This window comes from Leptodactylus fuscus, chromosome 1 (genome assembly GCF_031893055.1).
Source record: "Leptodactylus fuscus isolate aLepFus1 chromosome 1, aLepFus1.hap2, whole genome shotgun sequence".
NCBI lineage: Eukaryota > Metazoa > Chordata > Amphibia > Anura > Leptodactylidae > Leptodactylus > Leptodactylus fuscus.
The window spans coordinates 97,484,538-97,511,817 of record NC_134265.1 but is presented as its reverse complement, the minus strand read 5'-3'; the positions used below and the strand labels follow the sequence as shown (position 1 = coordinate 97,511,817).

Sequence of the window (27,280 nt, the reverse complement as noted above, 5' to 3'; positions counted from 1 at the left end):
TGCAGCAACTTGTGAGTCCTACTGCGACCACATTTACGTAGGTTATTTAAGCAGGGTGGCACCACAATCCTCTGGTATCTGTGCCTAAATCCTGACCCCTTTTCATCAAGTTCCAGTCTAACAACTTTTTATTTAAGTTTTCCTCCAGGGATTTACACTATGTATATGCAGATAAGGGCAGATGTCCCCACATAAATAATAGCCCCCAATGTGTAATACTAGCTATAGAAAGAGCTGATATACCCCTCTGACAACAAGTGCATCTCATGACGCTATCCGGCACTACTGAATATTAGCTATAGACAAAGGGCATCTCATAAGGCTATCCTGCACCACTGAATACTATCTATAAACATAGCTGGTATGAGGCCATCCTGCACTACTGCATACTAACTATAGACAGAGCTGATATATCCCCCTGACAACAAGGACATCTTATACTAGCTATACCTAGAGCTAATACATTCCTCAGAGAAGAGCATCTCATGAAGCTATCCTGCGCTACTAATCCTCTCCATCAGAGTACAGGAACGCAATGAACGCCCCTTGGTTGCCGGAGAGCACAGTTTGTTTGGGACCGCCGCGTCATTTCCTGTTCCGGTTCCAGTCCCCCATGTGTGTTCCATGCACGTAGTAATTGTATCTGGATCCTGGCTGGTGAGTGTGAGCTTCACTTGTATGATATGAGTTGTGTGCAGTGTGTGTCCGCTATAGTGTAGCTGTGTGCACTGCAGTTGTGTGGCGGCTATTAGACTAGGGTCTGACACATTACTAGTTTACTGCTGGGGTGCTGGTCAGTAAAGGGTTACACGTGACGTCTCTGCAGAGCTCACCACTTCTGTGTATTGTGTATTATGGTTACACCATAAGCAGTGACCATGCTGTGATGGCGCCGCTGTGTTTGCTGTATAGGCAGTGTTTGGTCTAGAAGGAAGGCAGAATGCATTGCTCTACTCTGTGCAGTTTGCCATATGATACAGTACACTGAGGTCTGACCAGTGGTGCAGCTGCGTCTGCAGTCAGTAAAGGGGTTGTCTGTTTTTTTGGACATTCTTGTGGTGTGTGAGAGTGGTCTGCCAATGAGAAGCTGATGAAGGTGGATCCTGCTGCTGGGGCACCCAGTGATCATCTCTATCGCAGCTTGTGACATAAAGTCGTCCACTTCAGTGGTTGGACAGAGGTCAGGCATTCTTATTTTATGGAAAATTTGGTAGTAATAATACTTCTGGGGATCAAGGTCTCATCTCCAGCATATCATATACATAACCTGTAATTTTATGCTTATGGTAGGAATCCAGGCCCCCTCCATGATAGCCTTATACCAGTTTGCACCCCCATACTACATGCTTGACTGCCTTGACCAGGCAAAAGCAGTTATAAACCCCCCCATAAACTCAAAATTCTGTAAAAGTATATTTGAAAGTGAATTTTTGTAAAATAACATTTTCTTTCTTATTAATATTTGCTTTACAATCTACACGAAAGTTGTTATCCAGTTTATAATATTGATGACCTATATTTATATATCAGATCTGCAAGGTTTGACATACAGTACCTCGGCAGATCAGTTGTTCCAGGATGGTTTGGTTCCAAGCAATGATTACATGGTACTGCAGTGCTGCCCCGTTTATAAGCAGACATGTAAGCATTACCGAACTTCAGATTTGCAAAGGTCATACCTATCATAGGCCATCAGTATTAGAAAGTGGATAACCCTTAATTTGTCAATCTTTATATTAAAGGGGTCATCCTACAATGGACATCTTGTGGAGCAGGTATTAAATATTTACACCTCCCCCTTCAATGTTTGGACCCCAAATTTGCTGGAAAAGGGGTCCCCAGACCCCTGTCTCGGACGCAGTATGGAGGATTTTCATTGTGGTGGCAATCAAACATGCCCTCTTCTGCTCCATTCATTGCTACTATACTTGCCAGTCCCATAGACTTTAAATGTAGTGACAGAGTACATGCTTCACTGCTACTCTATTGAAATTTCTGATAATTACAGTTTTGCAATAAGAAGGATCAGGTGACTTGGGATCCCAATGCTAGTGATTTGTAGGGCGTAGTGATCAGACATTTATCACCTATTCCTTTCTGTAAGAACAAAGCCTGCCAGTCAGTACAGGAATAACTTTTATAGTGCCTGTTTTAGAAGCTGAGAAAGTAATCATACTGAGCCTAGGCAGGAGATGGTGATACCCCAGTGACCAGGGCATGCATAGGAATTTAATGATTTTTTTTATCACTGCTTGCAGAAATCCCAGCATGGGTAAACTGAAGAAGCGACATAATTGGAAAGCAAGGCAACAAGTGCAGACCACAGAGGATAAGTCCGAACCCTTGCAAAATGTTCAGGTTGAAGTAGAAGGTGAGATTGATACCAGGTAACAGCATGAAAATAATGTATAGGGCAGTTGGATTACTTTCTTATCAAATGATTTATTTTAGGAGCGGATCAACTGAAAGGTGTGGACGAGAGCAACGCTTTAGTCTTACCATCCAAAAAATCCAAAAAGAAGAAAATTTCGGAAAGTGCTCCCCCCAAAAAAGCACTAAGTCGAAAACAGAAGAAAGCTCTGCAGAGGGTTTTGGAACAGAAAGTAAAAAAGAGCCAGGTTAGTCTGTTTTAGTTGAACTGAATTATGAGAGTGCACACAGCCTTCCCTTCGTCATCAATGTTTCTGCCACAGTGGCCATCCCAGTAAGGCTGTCCCACAAAGGATCACATCTGTTTGATTTTGTAATGGTGCAGCCAAGGGTGTGTGGAATTTAATTACTAGATAACAGAAAAATGATTTTTGTTATCGGCTTTTAATAAAAGTTAGGTTTCAAACCAGTTTATTTAGACGTATGAAATATTTCAGTGAATTGTTTTGACGGTTAGATCGACCCATCCTTGTTCAGAGATTTGTGAATAGTTGGCGTACCGAAGGTTGCGGACCTCTTGCATTACTGACAAAATGGCATCTTTCACAAACAAACCACAAACAGCTATCTGAAATTCAGAATATGTTTCCAGCTTTATGTTTGCTGTGATTTGGCTTCACAGCTTCATACAGAAAACTGGTTTTCTATGAATAAGTGAATACGCCAGACTCACTACTTGTCTTGTCATCTCAGTGGGGAAAAAAAGTGATAAATGATTTTTTTTTCTGTTTGGCAGAGATCAGATCTCCTCAGTAAGCTGAGTGAGGTGCAGGCCTCTGAGAAAGAGCTAAATCTGTTGTATACAACCTCCAAGCTGGGCACAGGGGATCGATTATACAGCACTAAACGGTAAGATTTTTTACGTTTTGTTTTTTTTAAACATTACTTATTTAAGAGGTTTTCCTTCTTTTCATATTATTGAACTATTCATAGAATAGGCCAACAATATGAGATTGGTGGGAGTTCTACACCTGATACACTAATCAGCTGATATAGGTTGCTGCCGACGCTTAACCTATACAGTGGATGGAGCTGGAAGACTATGTGGTGGCTGTTCATGATTACTGCAGCTCAGATGCCATTCAAGTACATGAAAGTTGACCTACAGTAACCTGGCACTATTACTACACATTGAATGGAGTTGTCTGGTTCCGCGTCAGCCAGAAATGTGTGGGAGCTGAACAGTGGTAACCTAGTACTGCCAGTCGTTTCTGGGTGTTGGATCCCCACCAGTCTAATATTGATGACCTATTCTAAGGATAGGTCATCACTATGAGAAACACAGAAAATCCCATTAAAATGATACTTGAGAATACAAAATGACATTTTGAAATTGGATGATTTTTCACATGTTTGGTGTATATACAGGCTTTATTTCTTATTGTTGAGTGTCCCACTTCTGTTCACAGATTCAAATATGGGTGCATCCTCAGCTTTTCTGACAATCACACTACTTTTCTTTTATAGGATGTTAGATGATGTGAATAGCCAAGTTGTTGGATGCATAAATAGCATCAGTGGAGCGAACAAGAAGCGCAGGCGGAAAGCACCATTAGAAGAGGAAGAAGATGATGATGATGCTGCACAGGCAGACAGTGCCTCTTCTGACAGCTCTGTAGAAGAAGAGGAGATGGATCATGCAGCTGTAATGAAGGAAGAAGAAACTGGGGATGATGTCAACTGTCCTGTAAAACCTATAGAAACAGATATTGCCCAGAGTATACCAGAAGAATCTAAGACTGCTAGTACTGAGGAGCAAGCTAAATATAAACCTGCTCCTCCACCCTCACAACCAGCAGTATTTATTCCTGTGGATCGATCTCCTGAAATTCAGGTTTGTGTTTTAATTCACAATTACTGCAGGCAGGGTATGAAAACCAGATGTAATATGGTATGTCATAAGGAGATACAGTATAGAACCATGCTATATCAACATACAGCCATTGTTTTATTTACAAGTGCAGTGTTGCTGGTGACATTATACAAACATTTCATGGTAAGAACTAACCGATAAAAGTGACACATGCATTCTATTCCTTATTGTCTTATTAGGAGGCTAGGTTAAAGCTCCCAATCCTAGCTGAAGAACAGGTCATCATGGAGGCCATTAAAGAAAACCCTATTGTTATTTTATGTGGTGAGACTGGTAGTGGGAAAACCACTCAGGTGCCACAATTCCTCTATGAAGCTGGCTATGGGAGGTAAGTTAACTGTTGTCATTGCGAGTAAAGTATAGCAAGTATGAACATGCAGCATGAAAGTATTATAGCAAGATTCCTGTATTCAGTTCAGGATTCTCTCTGTTCAGAGGCAGATCCTTAAAGGGATTCTATCATTAGAAAATGACGGTTTGAAGTAATGGCACATTGGAATAGCCTTTATATACCACTAGAAAGCCGAAAGTGCACTGTCGGTTCTTCCATTATGTGCCCCAGGTGAAGAGCTATCGGTGCATTTACCGATAGCCCTTCACCGTCAGAAGGGCGTTCCTGACAGTGTAACTGGGACCGCCGCGCCTGACAATCTGTCCACAGCGCTATACTGTGAGGGGGCATTCCTTATCACCCAGCCATGACAGTGAGCGGTAAGGAACACCCCCCAATAATGGTCTATGGATGAGTACTGTCAAGGAGGGGGAGCATTCCTCACTGCTCAGCCTCATGAATGCGTCACGCTGTCTGCTTTCTAGCGGTATATAAAACCACATGTGCCCGAGGACATGAAAGGTCCTCTTTTGGCAAGTGAAAGGCATGCTCAATCTTGTGATTGACTCGGCTATTGCAGAATACTCCACATCTTTTCCTGAGTTGGTTTTGAAGTACGTTTTGGGTAATTGTCCATCTGTACTGTGAAGCGCCGTTCAATCAACTTTGCTGTATTTGGTTGAATTTGAGTAGAAAGTATATCCCTGTACACTTCAGAATTCATCTGGCTGCTTCTCTTTTCTATCACACCATCAATACACTCTAGTGACCCAGTGCCATTGGGAGTCATGAATCCCCATGCCATCCCACTTCCCCCACCATATTTTACAGAGGATTTGGTGTCCTTTGGATCCATTCCACGCCTCATACTTTCTTCCTTTCATCATTCTGGTACTGGTTGATCGTAGTGTGCTCCTCCTCCTTTTTTATTATTATTATTATTGTTATTATTCCAGAATGTACCAAACTGTTGATTTAACCACTCCTAACATTTCTGCTATCTCCCTGATGGATTTCTTTTTTTTTTTCAGCCTAATGATGATAGTCTGTTTCACTCTATTGAGAACTCCTTTGACCATATTTAGTGGGTTCACAGCAACAGTTTACAAATGCAAATGCCATACTGGAATCAACTCCAGACCTTTTACTTAATTAATGGATTAATGAGCGAATAGCCCTGCAGCCCATTAGATAGCTTTTGAGATAATTGTACAATTACTTTTGGTCCTTTGAAAAAAAGGCTGCCATGTATTACAGATCTGTAATTACTAAACTATTCTTCCTAAAACCTTCCCTCACTTATAGATTAGCAAAACATATGCAAGATAGTTATATAAACAGCTAAAATGCCAAAACCTGTGTCACAGTCCAAGTATTGCTGGACCTAACTATACATCATGTGGCACAAGACTGTTACAAAGTTAGCTGGATGGCTTGTAGCCAATAACCATGTGCTAGTCTTATGCACAACAAAGCATGACTTGTTCCTGCATGGAGTGCTGTAAATTCTTCTAAGAATTACAGTAGATTATGAACGTAATTTTTAAAAACAAATCTCAGATTAAGGCTAAATATTAGAAAATCTGCTTATTATGATTATTTTCCTAAAGTGACTCTAGTTGTTGTTAGGGTAAAAGGTGCCCTACTTGAACATGGCCATGGCAAAAAATCTTTATATTCATAGCTCATATAAACAGTACATTTGTTTCTACTACACCTGGTGGTAGTTGGATTCTGGGGATCTGTATTTTGTGAATAGATGATTAAGTGGCCTTGTGTCTATTTGTTACCCTTTTGGATGTGCAACGTGTCTCGACTGGAATTGACATTTGACACCATATGTTTGCATGTCATACACATTTGAAATAAGAAAACCGGTTTAGGCTAAGGCCTCACCTTGCGGAAATGCAGCTTTTTTGTTGCGCTTTTTTGAGCCAAAGCCAGGAGTGGACTGAGGAGAAGGGAGAAGTGTAAGAACTTCCTTTATATTTCCTGTTCCTTTTGTAATCATTCTTGGCTTTGGCTCAAAAAAACGGCAACAAAAACTGCAACAATAAAACTGCGTTTCCGCAACATGGGGCCTTGGCCTTATATGGGTTTTTATTAAATTGTTTTTTCCGCTCGCCTGCAAATGTTTTAGATGTTTGTAGTATACCCAATCTGACACTTTTCAGAAACCCAGTCGTGATTTCCTGAACACTACATACATAAGGATAAGGAAACCATAGCTGAGTTTCAAACCAGAAAGTTCCTGTATTTATAGTTATATCCATTGCAACCTATGAGAATAACAGATTTTGTTGCGGTTTTTTGAGACAAAAGCCAAGAGTGGCTACAAGAGGAATGGGAAATATATAGGAAGTTGTTATACTTCTACCTTTTGCTAAATCCACTTCAAGCTTTAGCTAAAAAAAATGCAACAGAATCTACAAAACGCTGACATTTTTTATTTACTTAAAGGAGTTCTATCATTGGGAAAAGTCATTTTTAACTAATCAAATCCTTGCATAGTCTTTAGAAAGGCTATTCCACACCTACCTTTATTATGTAAATTGCCTCAGTGGTTTCTGAATAAGTCCGTTTTTATTCATATGCTAATTAGACTGGAGCACAATGCATCATGCACTCCTCTTTGGTATTGTTTCCTATGGGAGTATACAGAACAGGCTGCTGCTGGATGATGATGACTCAGCTTCCTGTTTGCACACACATGCATAGGAGATAATAGCAGAGAGGATGCTGCTGGGAACTTCCTGTGCTGGCTGGAAGCTAATTAGCATATGAATAAAAACGGACTTATTCAGAAACCACTGAGGCAATCTACATACTAAAGGTAGGTGTGGAATAGCATTTCTAAAGCCTATGCAAGGATGTGTTTAGCTAAAAATGACTTTTCCCAATGATAGAGCCCCTTTAAAGAGGACCTTTCATCAGATTGGGCACATGCAGTTTTATATACTGCTTTCCCGATCTGTGCCCAGTGTAAAGCGCTATCGGTCCCGGGACCGTAGCGCTTTAGTGTCAGAAGGGCGTTTCTGACCATTAGCCAGGGACGCCCTTCTGCCTAGCAGCGCCTATCGCGCTGTACTGTGGAGCGGGGAGGAACTCCCCCCCCCCCCCCCCCCTCCCGCTCCTGATAACACTCGTCTATGGACGAGCTGTGTGAGCAGAGGGAGGGGGCGTTCCTCCCCGGTCTTAGAGCACAGCGCGATAGGCGCTACTGGGCAGAAGGGCGTCCCTGGCTAACTGTCAGAAACGCCCTTCTGACACTGAAGCGCTACGGTCCCGGGACCGATAGCGCTTTACACTGGGCACAGATCGGGAAAGCCGATAGTGCGCTGAATTCAGTGCACTGTCAGCTTTCCAGCAGTATATAAAACTGCATGTGCCCGATCTGATGAAAGGTCCTCTTTAAATTTGCAAAAAAAAGTTAAAGTTTTGTCTGCAAATTTAACTTTCTCCCGACATCCGCCATACTATTATGTCAGATGTTTGGTTTTTGAATATGGCAGTTACTCAGTAGTCGAGCAGCCTCCAGATAAGCACTGATCGTAGGGATTAACCCTGCTAAAGTCTCGGTGGGAGCTGACTGAGGTGCCATTTTCACGGCAGCACGTGGGCGTATCCGTTTTGGGGTTGATTGCTGGCTCTGGAGCTCCAGGCAACGTGTAATAAAACATTAGCATTACAGTGCATTGTATTAGTGATCAAATCCCCTGGAATTCAGTACAACTTCAGTATCCTTGTGTCCTAAAACACCCATATACAAACTTAAAGAAGAGCCGGCCCACTTTGTTTTTCACTATTTTGTCTCACATTAAAATTTGGATAAAAAGTGAAAAAAAAAAATACATATCCCAAAATAGTATAAATAAAAGTGTCAGAATATGACAACAATTTGTTATATATATATATATATATTTTTTTTGCAAAGTTTTGAAATTTTTTTTAAGAGGCTAAAACATTAAAAAAAAAAAAAGAAAAAGAAAAAGAAAATACTTATCGCCATAACCATACCAATCCACAGACTACAGGTGATAGTTAATTTTAACTGCACAGTGAGCGACATAAAAGTAGTAAAAAAGAAAAATCAAAAAGTGGCTGGGGAGGGGAGGGGTTAAATATCTTTATGGGAGAATCTTTTCTTAAATTGAAATGGGAAATTGAATTAATGCTCTGCTAAAAAGAAACGTTTCTCTCATTGCTTTCTTTATTTGTGACTTTTATAGTGTGCAGCTACATTTTCACTTTTATAAATAGCTCTTTGTGTAATACAATTTTATGTAAGTCTATGTAGTAAAGTAATTTTTAAATTAATAAATAAAGTAACTTTTGTAATTCCCCCTTTTATTTTCTGTAGTGAAAATGACATAATTGGCATCACAGAACCACGTCGTGTAGCAGCAGTCACCATGTCGCAGAGAGTGGCTCTTGAAATGAACTTATCGCAAAAGTAAGTTATTGCTACTGAGTATGTTATTTGCTTGAACTATAACTGTATATGTCCAATATTTATAATTTGTATACATAAGCACATATCTATATAAGACAGTAGGGGAGCTAAATTAAAACAAATGAACCAGAATACATAATTTGCACCAAAATATTGCCGTTCATGCTTTACACATTTTTGGCAATCTGGACCCGCCCCCTTTGCACTTTCAGGCTTATTTGCATATCCATAAAAAGATGACCATCTCTACATTGCTTTATCGGTTTGTTGCCACATTGGTATGTTTTAGTGTTGAGCGTATAGTATTCGATCAAATACCTCGCCGGCATAGGAATGCGTGTAATCGGCCGAACACCAAGGGGTTAAACGCATCGAATCTTCGAAGCGTTTAACCCCTTGGTGTTCGGCCGATTACATGCATTCCTATGCCGGCGAGGTATTCGATCAAATACTATTCGCTCAACACTAGTATGTTTCTGTTCCTGTTAAAGGTCCCTACATGGCACTATTATTTGTTTGAGAGGCATTTTGAACCTAGCGGACTCCCTTTAACGTGGCAGCTGAAGGGACCATAAACATATGAAAACTTTATTCCCCTCAACCAGGGCCACCGTTTTCACAGCAGGAGTTCCAGTCTTCAGTATACAGGTCTCTAGCTTCAGGGGCTACATCAGAAATGGCACATCACAGTGGCCTGCTGAGGCCTGTAATTGGCTGTAATGGTCACGTAGCACAAACAGCACAGGACCTGTTTACAGGAGACTGCGACCGTTAACATAGGCCAAAAGAGAGGCGAGAAAGTGTAAATAAAAAAAAAAAAAAAAAAAACTTTAAATGATTATGGACCCTTCAGATGTCTTATTTAAATAATAAAAAAAAGAATTTTACAGACACTTTAAATCTCCAATAGTAATGTATGTTTGTTTTTTAAATATTTCTATATTTATTTTTTTAAGTGTTGTTTCTTATCAAATACGTTATGAAGGAAATGTTTCTCCTGAAACTAAAATAAAGTTTATGACAGATGGTGTTCTGCTGAAAGAAATTCAAAAGGTGAGTGTCTCTTTATCTTTGACTGAACGTGAAATCCACCTGAATAATATTAGTAAAGAGTTAAAGTTGATCATGAGGCTGAAAGGTCTGATGCCAAAGCTGACATTTGTAAGCACATACTTGAGAAATTTATCCGAATCAGGCGGGAGTTCATGTCATATAGCTCTTAGGCTGGGGCCCCATGCTGGCAAAAACGCCACGGCTAAAGTACGGTACACTGTATTTTTCATTACCTGCAAAGTGGATGGGATTCTGGTTAATCATTCCACACATTGCAAAACAATATTCCGCAGTGGAAAGCTTTAGCATGTCAATCATACCTACGGAAACACTGTTAGCCTGTGCGATTTCCAAATCTGCGATATTTACAAATCAAACCCTGAATTGTAAAATGAAATAATCATACTACAACACCCTCATTCCAATATATTTTCTGCAAGTAGCATATTGTCAATATGCTATTCAGCAGTTTCTACATACAGCCACCTTCACATAGGTGATACTTAAAATTTCATTTTTAGTCTCCTTTTAATGAAAGCTCACTATGTGCAAAGTTGACATATACTACTAAGATCCAGCACATCTCTTCATAAAATCACTATACCTGTAAGGGCTAGTTCACATGTAAAAACCGCCTGGCTTATTTTGGTCTGGAAAAAAAAACGCTTCCTAATTAGGAAGCATTTTTTTGACCTTGAGGCATTTTTTGGAGCGTTTTCTGGAGCAGTTTTTGTTAAAAACTGCTTCAGAAAACGTCAGGCGGTTTTCCCCTCCCCTAAAAGTGAATGGACTGTAAAAAAAAAGCGTGTTTTCGGTCTCATATTTTTGCAAAAAAAAAAAAAAACGCTAAAAACACAACGAGTTTTTCGCCTTCCATTCACTTCTATTGCTTTCCTCAGGCGTAATCCGCCTGAGGAAAGGTCATGTCGCTTCTTTTTTCTGCTAGCAGCAAAAAACGGCTAGCAGAAAAACAAAAGCTAGCGGTCTCCATAAACCACTATTGTATGGAGGTCGATTTTGAGGCGAAATCTGTCAAAATCTGCCTCATTGCCCCTGTGTGAACTAGCCCTTAGACATAAATCTGTTTTTAAGATGGAATTTCTGAAGCCGTAGCTTTGTTTAAAATACAGGTATTACATATCTTGAAAATTAAGTACACCTCTAAACCTCGTATATTTTTGAAAGCAGAAAGTCTTTCCATCGTCAGTAATAGTTTTTTCTCTCAAAAAGGCTGAAGTAGAAGCAATGCAACAGTTACTATGCTACCAAAATCTAATCTTGTGGTTATAAACAAAAATCTCTTGAAAATTCATATTTGCAAGAGACTGAACTTTTGGAGGAGCTTCAAATGACTCTATCTCTGACTGTACAGAACCTAGAGCTGTTTTCTTAAGTTTTAAATTGGCATCAGAATTTCAGTTCTAGGTGCTATACAGCTTGAGAGAGTGAAATCTATGTTAAAAATCAGCAATTACATTGATAAAAAATCCACAATATGCACTGGATTCCATTTGGATTTCCTCTGCTACATGTGGATGAAGTTCTTGATACCCCGTAAATAATGTAAATTCCTACAGAATCCAAACTGAAAATCTGCATTATGGGATTATTTGGCACTTGACTTTGATTTTAAAAATTCCCCAAATCATATCCCTTTTTTTTTTTCAACTTTCTTTATTGATTTTGTTTGTATGGATATCATGCAAGCAGCAAAGACATCATTCTGCCATTATGAATAGAAGAGAAAATGAGTCAAATAAAATGTGACCATTCTATATGTTACATTCCATCCTACCCACCAATTCCATTATTTTTGTATCTTTTTAGGATTTCTTGCTTAAAAAGTACAGAGTAATAATTATTGACGAAGCTCATGAGCGGAGTGTCTATACTGATATTTTAATTGGACTTTTATCCCGCATTGTCCCTCTTCGTACAAAGGTAATATAGAGAAATCCGGTTTCATAATTTACCTTATAATGTGTGTATATATATAAACTGTTGAAATGTATGTACATTCCTTAACAGAAAGGACTTCCATTAAAGTTGATTATCATGTCAGCTACTCTGCGTATTGAAGACTTCACTGAAAACAAGAGACTCTTTCCCATTACTCCTCCTGTTATCAAGGTGAGAGAGATCTGACTTTTTGATCGCTTTTCATTACTATTTTTTGGGGAAAGCGAAGTGACTAAAATACGTTAAATTGCGTATTATGGTATATTTATATTTTCATGTCATTCTCTGTATGGGAAAAATAACTCTACTTTTGGATAGGCTTCAAAGATGTGGCAAAGTTTGTCTTGGTATCAACAGCTTTTATAATGTTAGGCACCCTCTTTGGCTCATGATTCCTATTTCCCCCCACCCCCCTGTCAGTTCACACACATCTCCTATATGGGATGGGGGTTGAAATGTTTCTTCTTTGTCATCAAATAAATCTGGGAAAGCTGAGTGGGTGCCAGGGTGAGAGTTGTAGAAGGGGTTGTAAGATGGCAATAATATTGACCTAAGCTAATTATTTTTTTTTGATAAAAGTAATAATAGTAAATAATTCTAAAAAAAAAATTTCAAAAAATTTTCTATCACCACAGTCAAACTGACGCACTCAATAAAATGTACTTGTGATTTATACTATATGGTGAGTCTGGCAAAGTTTCTAATGTCAGAATAAATGGTGGATTTGCAATTTTTTTTTTCTTCATTGTTTTCCATTCCATTGTTAATAAATTATATGTACCCTAAAATGATGTTGAAAAATACAACTATGTTGCTATAAATATTAAAAAAAAATAATTATGATGTCTTGAAGGTGAGGATGACTATACAAAAACAATTTTTGGTCCTTAATACCCAAGAAGAATATCTGCTTCATGTGCTCATGCAGAAAAGATAATACTTTCTTAATGTGTGGCATACGACTGTATATTTTTACAAGTAATTCATACAAAAACCTCAGCTCACTTCCTTCTAGACAGTCCCTTAAGTTTGCCAAGAATGCTAACAATATTTTAAGACAAAGTGAAATTTCTTTACAATTTTTCCAAAATCTTTGGTCACGCCGTGAAATGTTTATGAATTTAGTGGTTACTGTAGGCTTATGTTTTTTAGGTGGATGCCAGGCAGTTTCCAGTCACGGTTCACTTTAATAAACGTACTCCATTAGATGACTATGTAGGAGAGTGTTTCAGAAAGGTCTGCAAGATTCACAGAATGCTCCCATCAGGTAACGGTTTGAGCTTACAATTGCATAATGTAGTTAGTTGCGCGATGACTTGTTACAACCAGAGTAGATCTTCCAAGCTCATTAGGCTGCGTTCACACTACTGTTGTTAATGTCCGTTACTGTCTTCAGTAATAGGATGACAGCAGTGGACATTACCTGTTGTAGAGAATGGATACTGACCGATTAAGTGTCTGTTCATATTGACACTAATGTAAACAACATGACAGACTCTATCTTCCATTATGTTTCTTTACTTTTGTGGTTGTGCATGCAGGACTTTTTCTTCCGTTACTAAAATAAACGAACATTGTGGATAATTGTGTCTGTCATATTGTTTACATTAGTGTCAATGGGAACAGACAAAGAATCAGTGTGTGTCTGGTCTTTACAACAGTTTAATGTCCGTTGCTGTCATCCTCTGAGGGAAGACAAAAACAAGAGTAGCGTGAACCCAGCCTTACTATATATCTACTTCATATTTTATAGCTGATCTCTTATAATAAAAGAGGCTGGTCACACAAAGAAACAGCTGTGAACCTCTCCATGCTTGACTTTAGAGTAAACGTCTAATGATAGTAGACTGCAACCCTGTTATATAAATAACATTTTTTTTTCTGCAGTTTTTTTCATAGCTTATATCTCTTTTATTATTAGGGGGAATCTTAATCTTCCTCACAGGTCAAGCAGAAGTACATTCACTTTGTAGGAGGTTGAGAAAAATGTTTCCTTATCGAGGAAAACAAAGACCTAAAGGTGGGTTTGCTTGTTGGCAGTACATTTAATTATTAGTGTTAAATTAGAGGCTGAAAAACAGTCCCACTGCTGGCAATTTGTTGCAATGTACCAGTGTAAGGAAGAAATAGCAACCCAGAATTCAGGGCTAGGAAGAGACTTGTCGTGTTTTAGCTTACACGTATACAATGTTACAAATCAAAGCAGCTGTGAGAAGAACATGGTAAGGATGGATTTTTTTGTTTCTCTGTCCAGTCTGACTGGTAGCAGCATACACAGAGCACTGGTATGTGAGCATTATGTAATGGGTCAGTGTGCTATTCGAGGAAAAAAACGACACTGATTATTCATATGGTCGTCTGCAAGGAGGTAAAAAAGCTGTCTGAAATTTCATTTAAACAGTAATTAACACTTAATTCACCTAGAACTACAAAGCCACTTTACCATCTGGGCATTCCTGACTATAGCCACAGTGTGTGTCATAAATGGCAGATGCGAAATCCACATTTATCTTCAGAACAGTGGACTTCTTTCTTATCTTTCTTTCTTTCTTTTTTTTTTTTTTTTTTTTGTGGCCGCAGTGAAGGAAAAGGTGGCCCCAATCACAGAATTTCCGAAAATAGTTCAGGCTGCCTCTTTTTACTACCTCCATCAAGTCCATCTGTTTACATCAATGAATAGCTGCTGCTCCACTGATTCCAGCACATTTGGAATTTTTTCTTTAAATACCAAGCAATGTTGTTAGGTGTGAAACATGATGTGCTATACAGGCTCTGTACTGTCAGGAGGGGGTGGTGTCAGGCAGCAGTAGGTAAGTGTGTGATTCTGAGCTCTGACATTGGCTGCCTCTGATTGGAGCTCTGAATCACACCCATCCTGCCGGACACCGCCCTTCTGACATTACAGAGCTTAAATAGCTCATCAGGCACCAAAACTAACTGTGCTTGTTGCTGGGGAAAGCTGGAGACTCGAGAGAAAATTCCAACAGTGCTGGAATTAGTGGCACAGCGCCTGTTAACAGACTTGAAGAAAGGTCCTCTTTAGACAGAAACTGATATTTTTTTCTTGTTTTTCGATTGTAGATGACAAAGATGAAGATGCACAGGAAGAAGAAGCACTAAAAGAATTCAAGAAGAGAAAACCCAAGCCAAAGAAGAATATGGTATTTGTTATGTGGAAAAAAAAATATCCAATTCTTGTCACTTTGTTTCACAGTGTTTATTAACGGAAATCTGGTCAGTAGTTTCATGCTACCTATACTTTTGGCAACATGAAATACCAACATAATCCCTCATTACAAAAAAACCCTGTGTTTTTCTCTGAAACACAGTATGGCTTAGTTCACACCGGGGGCGGTGGGGCGGATTTTGGCACTGTGAGTGACGCGGGGAGTATATGTTGTGTAAGTGTTTGGTGCGACTTTTTTTTGGCGCTGCGACCTGGACAATGGTAAATGTCTGGGTCACAGCACCAATAAACTTCCTGGTTATGTTTAAAGGGTATAACATAAGAATACCCCACTAGTAAGGCTCAGGGGGGAATTACATTATACCTGTAGGTGCCAATCAGAGAGCAAATGTATAGTATGGAGAAGGGTTAATAGGGACAGAAGAGTCCCTGCCACCCCCCTGCTGGTGTCACATACAAGTTATGTACAGAGTCAGATTGTTTCTCTGTCTTTGTGCACGCTGCTGGGCTGCTCCTGCCCCCCTCCCTTTCCTGTTACAGTTCGCAAATTGCTTGCTTAGACAGGAGGGGGGACACTTTAGAGCCCTATATCTTTGGACTGCATCAAAATATCTTTTAAAATGCATTTTAAAGAGGAGAATCTCAATTTTAAAATGATACCAAGAACTTGATGATACAACTTATAGTTTTGGAGCGATTCACTGTTGAATCACTGTCGGGAATTGAGATCTGCAGTTGGATCTCAATACCAAATAGCGTTTTCAACAGTGAATCGCTCCAAAACTGTAAGTTCTATCATCAAGTTATTGGTATCATTTTAAAGATTAGATTCTCCTCTTTAAAATGCATTTTAAAGAAAGGATCAAGATATGTTGATGCAGTCCAGAGATGTCAACATTAGTAGGGAGGACGTAGTAGCTACTTGGCAGTCCTTGGAAGTGAAAGGGTTAAAAGTCACTATTTTCTTCTTGTCTGCAGATTTTCCTGTATTTCATAATATTTTTGTATATTAATTTAGAACCTGCCGAAAATCAACTTAGACAGTTATTCAGCTTTGCCAGTGGATGAAGGGGATGAAGATCGCGAGGCTGCTGGAGATGATGAGGAAGGAGGAGCAGGGTCAGACTTGGACCTGGATATAGGAGATGCTGGATCAGATGAAGGTCAAGATTCCTGTTTCTTTGCAGCCTATTGTGTAGACACAATTTTTGTCTGCTGTAGGAAAGGGATGTCTGTTTAGTCTGTGCCATAGTTGATATATACCTTATGTATTACTAAAGAGGACCTTTCACTACCTTCACCAGCTTCAGCTAACCACATGTTTCAATAGGTGCTTATCCATTGATTCTGGCACCGTTGGACTTTTTTTTTGTCTAACCCTCACCATTCCCATGTTGTTACTTTCGGCACAGTCATACTCTCGAGTGTCAAGTGGGCAGTCCTTGACTGGAGCTGAGAGGCAGGGACCACCCACCTGACTGCTGAGAGCATAATTGTGCTGAGACTAACAGAAATATTTTTTGGGGAAAGGCTACTTTTGATGGCTGCTATTAAACGGAGGTGTAAGTCCTCCTTATCTTATTTGTATGATAAAAGTATATTTTAGGGATTTCCTGAGACCCTAAACGTTTTCATACTGTTTCACATTTACTGGTTTGGTTTTGATATCCTAACTTGTACATTACACAACATCCTATAATTTATATATTATACATGGACAACACAATAGCCTTTTTTTTTTTTTCTTCATTTTCTAGATGGAGAGTCAGACTCCAGTCTGCCACTTTATGTATTACCATTGTATTCCTTGCTAGCTCCTGAAAAGCAAGCCAAGGTAAGGCTTCTTAAAATAAGAATTCTTCTGTGTAGAGGTCCTACTTCTCTTTGTGACGACTTATGGTTTGACTTGTTTTCATGCAGGTTTTTCGTCCTCCACCGAGTGGTACTAGGGTATGTGTTGTGGCCACCAATGTAGCAGAAACATCCCTTACTATTCCTGGCATAAAATATGTTGTGGATTGTGGCAAAGTGAAAAAAAGATTCTACGATAAAGTTACTGGTGTCTCCTCCTTCCGTGTGGATTGGACTTCCCAAGCTTCAGCTGATCAGAGAGCAGGAAGAGCAGGACGAACAGAGCCTGGTCACTGCTACAGGTGACGTTCCTCAGCTACTGACTTACCCTTTTATTTGCAGGGTGGTGTGTTTGTGGTTCACAGTAGATCTTATTGTAACAACGTACATGAATTGACGTGTCTGCTGATCTAACACTGTTGTTAAATTCATGACAGCTGTGTGTGTGTCAGTGTGGTATATACAGTGCTCGTAGTGTTCTGGGTCATAATTTAACCAGCAGCTGAATGAGTTTAGTGATGTATGTCTGGTAATATTTTTGAGAATTTAAGACAAATAATCCCGCTGTTTGTTTAACCCAAGTATCCACTATACTTAAATATACAGGTTGTACTCTTCAGCCGTCTTCAGTGATTTTGAACAATTTTCACAGCCTGAAATAACAAGGCGTCCTGTAGAAGATTTAGTTCTTCAAATGAAAGATTTGAACATTGAAAAGGTGAGAAATAAATAATTGGAATGTATGAACATCATTGTGTTTGAAATAGCAAAATGCAGATATTGTTTTCTCTTAAAGACGTACTCCAAGAAAAAACATTCTTTTCCATCCCTGGATCCTCACTTGATTATCTGACACTCTTTAGGCTTTGTTCATGTATACTGCACTTAATATCCCTGCAATTCATCTTCTTTACAGCCCCTGATCAGAAACCATCTTGACTTGTATATTTCTCTTTATCTATACTCTATCAATCCCAATGTGCATTATCATATGGATCACTAAAGACAGTACTAATTTACCTCAGGGGTCAGAATTTACATACTTCCAGAATATATACTTGCTCTGCTATTCTTGGAACTCCCATAGAAGTGAATTGAACATGCTGGAGTGCCGAAGGTTGCTGACCCCAATCTACCCGCTGAGGGAAATATAATTATTCATCTCTATATTCTCCTAAATAACCTAAAAGACTATAATAATAAAAAACAGTCCAAAACTAGTAGGATTTTTGTAGCATGCCACTTCTCCTATTAATTATGCTTTAGTGCACTGACTAAAGATTGGCTTTATGTAGATTCCCTGATGTGCTGAAATACATTTTCTCGTGATGTTCCTGAAAACTATATTTTCTCCTGTTAGATGTAGTTGATAAATTACACATTATACATTGGTAAATAACTTATTACTTTGATTTTAGGTGGTAAATTTCCCTTTTCCCACACCACCATCAACTGATGCTTTGATAGCAGCAGAGGAGTTATTAATTGCCCTTGGAGCATTAAAAGAGCCTCCAAAAACTGGCAGGTAAGACCATGATATTGCTGAATCTCAAATTACTGTGCCATAGTATACCGTATTTGTCAATTGTATTTGACTATAAGATGCACCCCAGATTTGATAACGATACTTTGACAAACTTTGCTCTGTTTAAGATCATGTAGTCTAAAGGTTCACTGTCTAAAACTTGGACATTATTAATAAATCTGTCCCATTGTCTGGAATCAGAAGTTGTCGATTTACTGTGTTCGGTATGGCCATTTAGTCTTATTCATTTGCATATGTTTTTTTTATTTTTCCATATTGGATACATTTCTGAAATGAAAGCAAACCATTTTTCTTTAGGCATTATGTTGTCTGTAAATACTGTATGAATTGCCATGTTGATATGTTTTGACAATAAATATTCTTTATTTTTATTTTTTTAACAGACTAAATGTGATACAGAAAGCTAAACTCGGTTGTCCCATCACACCCCTAGGAAAGACCATGGCATCTTTTCCAGTGGCTCCTCGATATGCTAAAATGCTTGCTTTGGGGAAGCAGCATGACTGCTTGCCATATGTTATTACTATAGTGGCTGCCATGACAGTCAGAGAACTGTTTGAGGAGCTGGGCAGGTAGGTGACCTGAACAATATTCTTTGTTAGTACATACCAGATGGAGTCAATATAGGGTTAAATTAGCATACAAGGGCCAGTCATTAGGTGAATAGTGCCATTCACAATGGATTGGTATGACTCAAAAGCAATCCCATTAGAGTATCTTCCCATCCATGTCGCACATCCTTACAACTAGATAAAGGAGCTGGTAGATATGATCCTCTTAAGGCAGATTGGGATTAAAGAATCTGTTCCCGCATAGCCACAATATACTATTCCTCAACGCGTCCCACCCCATAGTTATCATAAATAGGGGTTTCTCAGGACGATAAACTAGATAATGATGTATATCTAGCCTAAAAGGATGAAATTGCAGTAAAAACTGCATTTCCCAGTCCCCCAATGGTGGACGCTGTTACTTAGATAATGCTCATCCCTGCATGGATGGGAGTATACTCTAGGATTAGTTTTGAGTTACACCAATTGTGTGTGTCACTATTCACGTAATGACTGGCCCCGGCCCAAAGTTAGGGGGCTACTGATCAAGATGTTAACAGAGAGAACCTGAACAAACCTTTATTAAGACATGTCTATAAGCACTTCAGTTTTTATTAGCAATATATATTAAAGGTTATGTTTTTACCAACCCCTCACAACCCTCCTGTATCTCTTAATATATATTTTAGTGGAGGAGTCCCTCAGTGACTTTTTTTTTTTTTTCTCAAGGCATTATGCATAGAGTTCATCTTCTTTCAGAAAAACTTTTCAAAGCGATTTTGGGTGTTCATATCAAAGAGCTTTTATTGTTAGTACTGTTGTGCACCTTGAGTAGAGAGGGGTCTACATGGTTTTTCAGATACTAGCAGGCAGCTACTTGTAAACCAGCAACAAAGGGGTCTTCAGACTCTCAATAATTATGTGTCATACTCGCTCATCTCTCTGTGTCAGTAAATGGCTTATATGCAGTAGGATTAGTCACTTTCCAATGTACTGTCTGTAGCTGATTGCTATGTAAGACAGTTTAGCATATCTCTTGCACAGCATCCCATAGATTAAACTTGGTTATCTTCACTCTTCTCCCTGTAGAACACAATGTCAGAGGTCGCATGATTCATATGTTCTTGGTTCCCTGGATCTCCCATCCCCCCCTCTCTCTTTCTGCCTCTGATTGGTTCATGTGCCACTTGCTGGGCAACATGTTAAGAAAGAAAAATTACACAGATGTTTGTGGTAGTTGGAGTGCTTTATGTGTGAAAACAGAGGGTCGGATTTGCTATTATTGTGTAACAGTGGAAATTTAGACTAAGTAGACTTGAACTGCACCAGATTTATCATTAGTTGGCTTAGTTTATTAATGAAAAATGTACCAAAATTTTGGCACATTATTGCACCACAGTGTCGTATTAGGGCACATGCCCTTCCTGCGAAACTCTCCTCATTTTGTAGTCATAATAGTGTGTAAAACAACTTATAAATGTGGGGCACAGCATGTTAGACCTTTTTAACTACAGGATTCTGGGGCATTTTGCTTGAGAAATCTGCCCCAGTGTCATAAGTCAGGTCCACTAAGCCAGGAAGCCTTCCACACTAATGCACACCCCTTGTTGTGCGAGGCTTTACAAAGTGTCTTAAATGGTGTAAGGCATGTATGCCAGTGTTGAGGTGCAATTCTACCACAATTTCATTAGTGGCTATGCCAAAGTAAGTAATTTCTACCCTGCCGTACCCCTTGTAATCGAGGAGCATGTAGAGACCATCTGTAAGTGATGGGAGACGAGTCATGGGAACTGTAGTCTTTTACATAGTAATCCTTATCCACAGCAAGCTCTGGTAGCATCAAAATGTACTATACAGAGAAGAACATGATAATAAAATATTAAAAAATAACATTTTGCAGACTTCAGTGGCTTGAACTGGTGAGCATTCATTCATCACACAATAGATAGTCTTTTTTTTTTTTGGGGGGGGGGTGTTCACATTTTTATTAAGTCGGAAAAGCCTTTTATATAACTAGTTTAAGTAAATGGTGTATGAATTTTTTTTTTTCCCTCAATAGGCCAGCGCTTAATGATGAAGAGAAAGTAGTATTAAAAGGCAAACAGGCCCGAGTATTGCAGATGCAGAAGATATGGGCAGGACAGGGCCCTGGACAAAAACTTGGAGACCTTATGGTTATGCTAGGTATGCATGAAGAGTTTTGTATAGAGTCTTTGTACTGTAGCTTCATGTTTATTTCCAAAATGTGTTCTGACACTGTAAAAATGCATGTAGCCTTGTTTCCTTCAGAAATGAAGAGCGTTTAGATCCAGTGCATTGAGCTGATCATGACAGTCCCTGTTCTTGGGTAAAATATCAAATGCCCATTAGATAAGGGCATACTTACTGAGAAATCTGTGATATGTTTCTGGCTCTTCTCTGTATGAGACATTGCTGGATCAGTCCAAAAGGTTATAGATCTTCAATAAAAAGAGTGTATAGTTAAGCACAATGCTCGTCTAGTACATCGCCATAGGTAATCATGAAATACAATTAGGACACTGTCCAAAAATACCCCAGTCTTTATTACCCGACACAACATAACATGGGATATCCTTAAATTTGTATTCAGCGCTTGAATACTTAAATCTGCATTGTGAATGGCTGCTATAAGCAACAAGGACAATTATGATATACATGTCCCACTGCGTTACCTGAAGATGTCATTGTAACAGACTTGCCAAGCTAAACATGCAAAACTGTATTATGGATTATAAGTAGATATAGTAGATATGACTTCATTGGTGAATTTTGTGTCCAGTATATTATGATTATTTAGAAAATCTCCACTTTGCAGGAGCTGTGGGTGCATGTGAATACTCTGGACTAACGCCAACATTTTGTGAGCGCAATGGCCTTAGGTATAAAGCCATGATGGAGATAAGGCGTTTAAGAGGACAGCTAACCACAGCAGGTAAGGACAGTCCAGAACCCCAGATTAATAAGTCATAGATTATAGACAATTAAATGTCTTCTGGGTTTTTTTCTACAGTAAATTCCTTGTGCCCGGACATCTCCATTTTTGTTGACTGCAAGATGCAACCGCCTACAGAAAGCCAAGTGAATTATCTGAGGCAAATTGTAATGTCTGGTTTGGGTGATCACATAGCTAGACGTATTCGTCCTGAAGAGCTTCTGGATGACAAATGGAGGAATGCATATAAGGTGTGCAGACATAACCCTTCTATATATTATCTAGTCCTTTTGGAAGTTGTGCAGAAAGCTATGCATCAGTTTGTCCTTGTCTGTCCCTTATCACCTGGTATAGCTTTCATATGTTAGTTTGAGAATAGGTGTATGTTATGAATCAAGTTGCTAAAACTGTTTAAAGGTTAGACTGTGCAAACATTAGACTTAATAGTCCAAAGCTGCTCCAGATCTATCAAATTGTCTGATTAGTTGGCTTAGATTACACCAAAAAAAGTGCCAAAATTTTGGCTCTTTTTTTTTTTTTTGCGCATGGTACCACAATTTAAGCCATGCCTGCACAATTAATTTACAGAAAAAAATAAGTTTACTTATACTTAAACAATAGGACAATTTAGTCTTTTCCCCTATTCTGTTCTTCTTTCTCTTTGTTCATTGATCATGTATCAGTTTTGTGCAGCGACCATGGTAGTTTTGCCCTACTTTAGAAGTACCATCTTTGTTTCATAAGGTGTAGGTTATCTAATGTGTTTTTAGTTTTCAGTTCTTGACTCAATCAGACCTTTTGTTTTCTTATTTTCAGACTCCTCTTCTTGAAGATCCGGTTTTTATCCATCCAAATTCTTCTCTGTTCAGACAACTTCCTGATTTTGTAGTTTATCAAGAAATTTTGGAAACAACCAAGATGTACATGAAGGGTGAGAATCTGGTTAATCATGTTATGCTCCTGTGTCCTATTTGTGTAGTTATTGTCAAGTAGAATTCTTCCTTCTCCCTATCACTAAATGGAGGGCTATTCACATGACTGTTATTTTCATGGTCTGTTGTAACAGACCATTAAAATAAGGTCATGTCCTATTTCTATGTCCTATGTCTGTTTTCACGGATCCCTCCATACTCTCAAATGTAATGGTGTATCAGTGAAAATGGCTGCCCCTTGGGTGCAAAACAGCAGTGACATTGGACATTTTTACCTTGGTTGTGTGAATGTAGCTTTTGGTTTCAAGGTGGGGCTAAATAGGAATTTCTTTCACAACCAATGAACTCTGGTAACTTCAGTACAGGTCAGTATTTCTCTATATATGTGCTGCATGGATCTGGGTCTGTATCTGAGAGAGAGACAGAATATTGCCTATTCTCTCTTCTCTCTCTATGCATTGTACGACAGCTGGCTCCCCTAGCCCAGAAAGGAATACAAACTACAGATAGCGCCTGCAGAGGGGAAATCTGCCAAAATTGCCAAATGTAACAGCCAGACTTCGTGTTACTTCAGATGTACACACATTGTACTCTTGATTTATGCAACACTTGTTGAAAGGTTAGGTACTCTATATAATTTTGCTGAATATATTCATGGAACAGATTTCTGTAAACATGACTGGATGACAATGTCATGAGGATTGGTATTGGTTAGGGAGATTGGAAACAAACTGCATTTTTCACCTGCGCTGCCTATTTTTGTTTGGTATTGGCTAACTTGTAATTTTCGGGATCCTTTTGACTCTGTTTTGCTTGTAGGTGTTTCCGCAATTGAGCCAGAATGGATTCCTGTCTTGCTTCCCCAGTATTGTCATTTTGGAGATCCGTTGGAAGACCCTCCTCCCATCTATTGTCTTACATCAGGAAGGGTGAAGTGTCACAGGGAAAGCACATTCTGTATGTATAATAGAAAATGTTCTATTTGTTCTAGGTTGAAAGATAATCCTGATATTTTTATTGTTTGGGTGTCTGGTGAGGTTATTCATCTAATGTTTAGGCTATACAGATTTTATATTCTATTGCCACTACAACAGCAACATCTCATCACATCCACTTATTGCTGTTTGCAGTTCCCTGTGTTTGTAGGTTTGTGTGAACCTTTGTTTCTGTTTTATCCATTTTCTATTCTTTTATCTCTATCAATAAAAATGACTAATTTTGCCAGTAAGACTGAATGCACATTATGCCTGAACACTACATTTAAAGGTGTCAAATTCCTATTTTTATTTAATAGTGCTGGTACAGGGGCAATTGACATAACAAACTAGTTCTTGCCTTTTACAGCAGCGCCATCCGTCTGTATACAGGTCCCTGCGCTATTTGTCCTTGTGCCAGCTGACTACTCTAGCCAATCGCAGGGCTCAGCAGTAAACTCACAAATGGCACATCACAGCAGTCAAGGTAACCGCTGAGGCCTGTGACTGACTGCAGAGGTCCCCTCACCTAAATGGGACGTCACTGGTGAAGTCAGCCAGGGAACTTGTATACAGACCAACAGAGTTGCCATACTGAAAACTGAGTGCTTGTTGGTTGGCCACATCCCCTTTCTGTGAAACCGCGCCCTGCCATACAAGTCATGCATTGTCTATAATTTTGATTAAAACATTTGATAAAATAAAATACTTTATCCTTCTGTCATGTGGACAGGGTTATAGGTTTTGTTATACCATTTACTATATAGTCGTTTTTTTATGACTATTAACATTTGTGATCTTTTTCCTTCAGATCGAGTTGGATGGCAGCTGCCTGCTGTAGAGGTGGATTACCCAGAAGGTCTTGACCGCTACAAATATTTTGCAAAGTTTTTGCTAGAAGGAAAGGTATAAAGACCTAGTTCTTTACTGTTCTAGTCAGTGCTGCATCACATTCTCTAAAATCTGCTTGTTCTTTGGTTTTTTCAGGTGATCGAAAAACTTGGTTCCTACACCAGTATTTTACTATCTAGTCCAGCAACAATGCTTAAAACGTGGGCAAAGTAAGTGACTGAACTGCTTTTACTTCTGTGGTGTTAGCTGTTTAGTGGCCTTGAGTATTTAGTCTCCAGTGGCTATATTGGCTGCAGCTCCCCCCTCTCCCCAAAATCTTAAAGTCCTTACCATCAGAATCAGCAGGCCACATATTGCAAATAACTGGCCACTACCATAATTGTTACATTATTTGCATTATTTCCTTTGGCATTTGGCCACATGTACAAGCAGTGTCTGCATTTATGTTCAGAAAAATCTTGAACATACTTGCCATGTAGACAAAGGCTTAGAATAAGAACAGGCAATTGTGTATGTGTTCTACAGTTGTTCTATGTTTGCCATGTTTACTTTTAATCCTCTATTTCTTACAGGCTTCAGCCTAGAACAGAAACTTTATTGCGAGCCTTGGTTTCTTCAAATGCAGACAATTTGTCCTCTTTACTTGCAGCGTGGGAAAATGATCCTAAATGTAAGGGTTTTATTTTTTTATTTATTTTTTAATATTTCTTTTATTCCAATATGTATTTGGGTTTATCTGCATTATTAGTTTTTCTCAGCTACAAGTTTGTTTTTTTCCTACAAAACCCAGCCATGATTTCCTCATATTGGACATGTTTTCAGGCAGGGGAACTACATGCATGAGAAGATAATCTAAATCTTAGCTAGGTTTCAGAGTATTGAAAGTTTCTTCATTCATGGCCGTATGTACTAGCAACCGATCAAGAGAACAGACTAGTAAGATCAATAGGATGGATAGAGAAAATCTTTAAAATTCTGAAAAATATTTAATTTATATTTGCAAAACTTTTTAACTTTTATTGTCTACAAATTTAAATATGGTTATGTTCATGGGAACACCTCTTTAGGCTAAGGCCCCACGAGCGATATACGCAGCACTAAAGCGCTGCGGGAAGAACAGCTGCGTGATCGCATTGCGGTTCTTTCCGCAGCGCTTTTCTTCTGTGGACTTTCTCTTAACATTATATCTACGGGGAAGCCGCCGACGTTTCCATAGATATAATTGACATGCTGCGATTTGCAAAGCTGCAAATCGCAGTGTCTCCACACTGCGTTTTTTTCTGCAAAGTGGGCATGGGATTCGCATGAATCCCATCCCCCTTTGCTTGCACTGTAAAACGTCACGATTTTTCCCACAGCATTTCCGCCACGGGCAAATTGCGGCGTTTACGTCCTGTGGAGCCCCGGCCTTAAGGTATATTCACACTGATTTTTGGAAAAGATATTAAGGTTTTCTGTCTCAAAATCTCATTTGAAAACACCTCAATCTGCCTCCCGATCATTTCAGTGGGATTCAGTGGCAGGTAAAAAACAAAAAGCTTCAAAAAGCAGTAAATGCGACAAGGATCTGGAAGAACCCTTTCAGGCCAGGGCTCCATGTTGTAAAAATAGTGTTTTACATTACCTCTAAAGTGGATGGGATTCTGGTTAATCCTGACCACACGCTGCAGAAAAAATTCTGCAGTGGAAAAGATGCAATTTCAAAAATGCTTACGGTTTTGAAAGTCACAGCATGTCAGTTATACATATGGAAATACTGGCGGTTTCCGTATTGGTATAGTAGCGGCAGAAAGTCTGCAGAGTTTTCACCGCTGGTTTTTTCGCAGCAATTCACTATGTGGGGCCTAAGCCTCAAAATCAGATTGCTTTGGTTTCGGGGGTTGCCACATGTTCAGTAATTTGAGCAGATGTAAGTAAAGTTTTAAGTATCTGAGGCTTTTACTTTGTGGTTTATCTATTTGTAAAGTGCTACAGAATATGTTGGTGCTGTATAAATAGAGATTATTACATTTTAAACTGAATATTTTCTTCCCTAGACCTCTTACATGCATATTGTCAATGGATTCCTGAAGCAGCACACGCGGAGGTTACTAAAGCCTGGCCACCAATCTCATCTTGAATATGAAAATATTTCTATATGTATGTATACATACATACACAGAGATAATTTATATCTGAAGGAACATTGACCATCTGAAGTGCCTTGAAGTATACAATGATGGCGACTGACTCAAGATCTCTTCTTTAATATTTTGTAATTCAGTCATTTTGTAGTTTGCCTCCCCCATGGCATTTAATACATTGTTACAATGTAACTAAAGTCACATATTTCATG

General features: G+C 39.0%; 1 protein-coding gene across 2 annotated transcripts; it reads left to right on the top strand.

The window, feature by feature from the left end:
* Window positions 1-605: 605 nt before the first annotated feature.
* DHX37 (DEAH-box helicase 37) lies at window positions 606-27,280 on the top strand. Of its 2 annotated transcripts, XM_075274420.1 has the most exons (28): window positions 606-657; window positions 2,259-2,371; window positions 2,452-2,618; window positions 3,167-3,279; window positions 3,898-4,264; window positions 4,483-4,631; window positions 8,995-9,087; window positions 10,044-10,140; window positions 11,968-12,081; window positions 12,169-12,270; window positions 13,252-13,366; window positions 14,021-14,119; window positions 15,181-15,260; window positions 16,305-16,449; window positions 17,044-17,120; window positions 17,207-17,439; window positions 17,744-17,855; window positions 18,556-18,662; window positions 19,067-19,255; window positions 21,294-21,418; window positions 22,071-22,187; window positions 22,266-22,438; window positions 23,004-23,118; window positions 23,939-24,076; window positions 24,905-24,999; window positions 25,081-25,154; window positions 25,518-25,615; window positions 26,982-27,280. In XM_075274420.1, exons 2-28 carry the CDS (start codon window positions 2,269-2,271, stop codon window positions 27,062-27,064), a joined length of 3,480 nt encoding a protein of 1,159 aa, XP_075130521.1. In that variant the 5' UTR covers window positions 606-657; window positions 2,259-2,268; the 3' UTR covers window positions 27,065-27,280. The 2 variants fall into 2 exon arrangements, with proteins under 2 accessions (XP_075130521.1, XP_075130530.1); XM_075274429.1 differs by lacking the exon at window positions 14,021-14,119.

Bases quoted from the DNA above. Each gene is read 5' to 3' on its own strand.
- DHX37 (XM_075274420.1), top strand. From the start codon at position 2,269: ATGGGTAAACTGAAGAAGCGACATAATTGGAAAGCAAGGCAACAAGTG. The intron at 17,121-17,206 runs GTAAGGCTTCTT...GTTTTCATGCAG, and splicing joins CTCCTGAAAAGCAAGCCAAG to GTTTTTCGTCCTCCACCGAG. The intron at 17,856-18,555 runs GTGAGAAATAAA...CTTTGATTTTAG, and splicing joins AAGATTTGAACATTGAAAAG to GTGGTAAATTTCCCTTTTCC.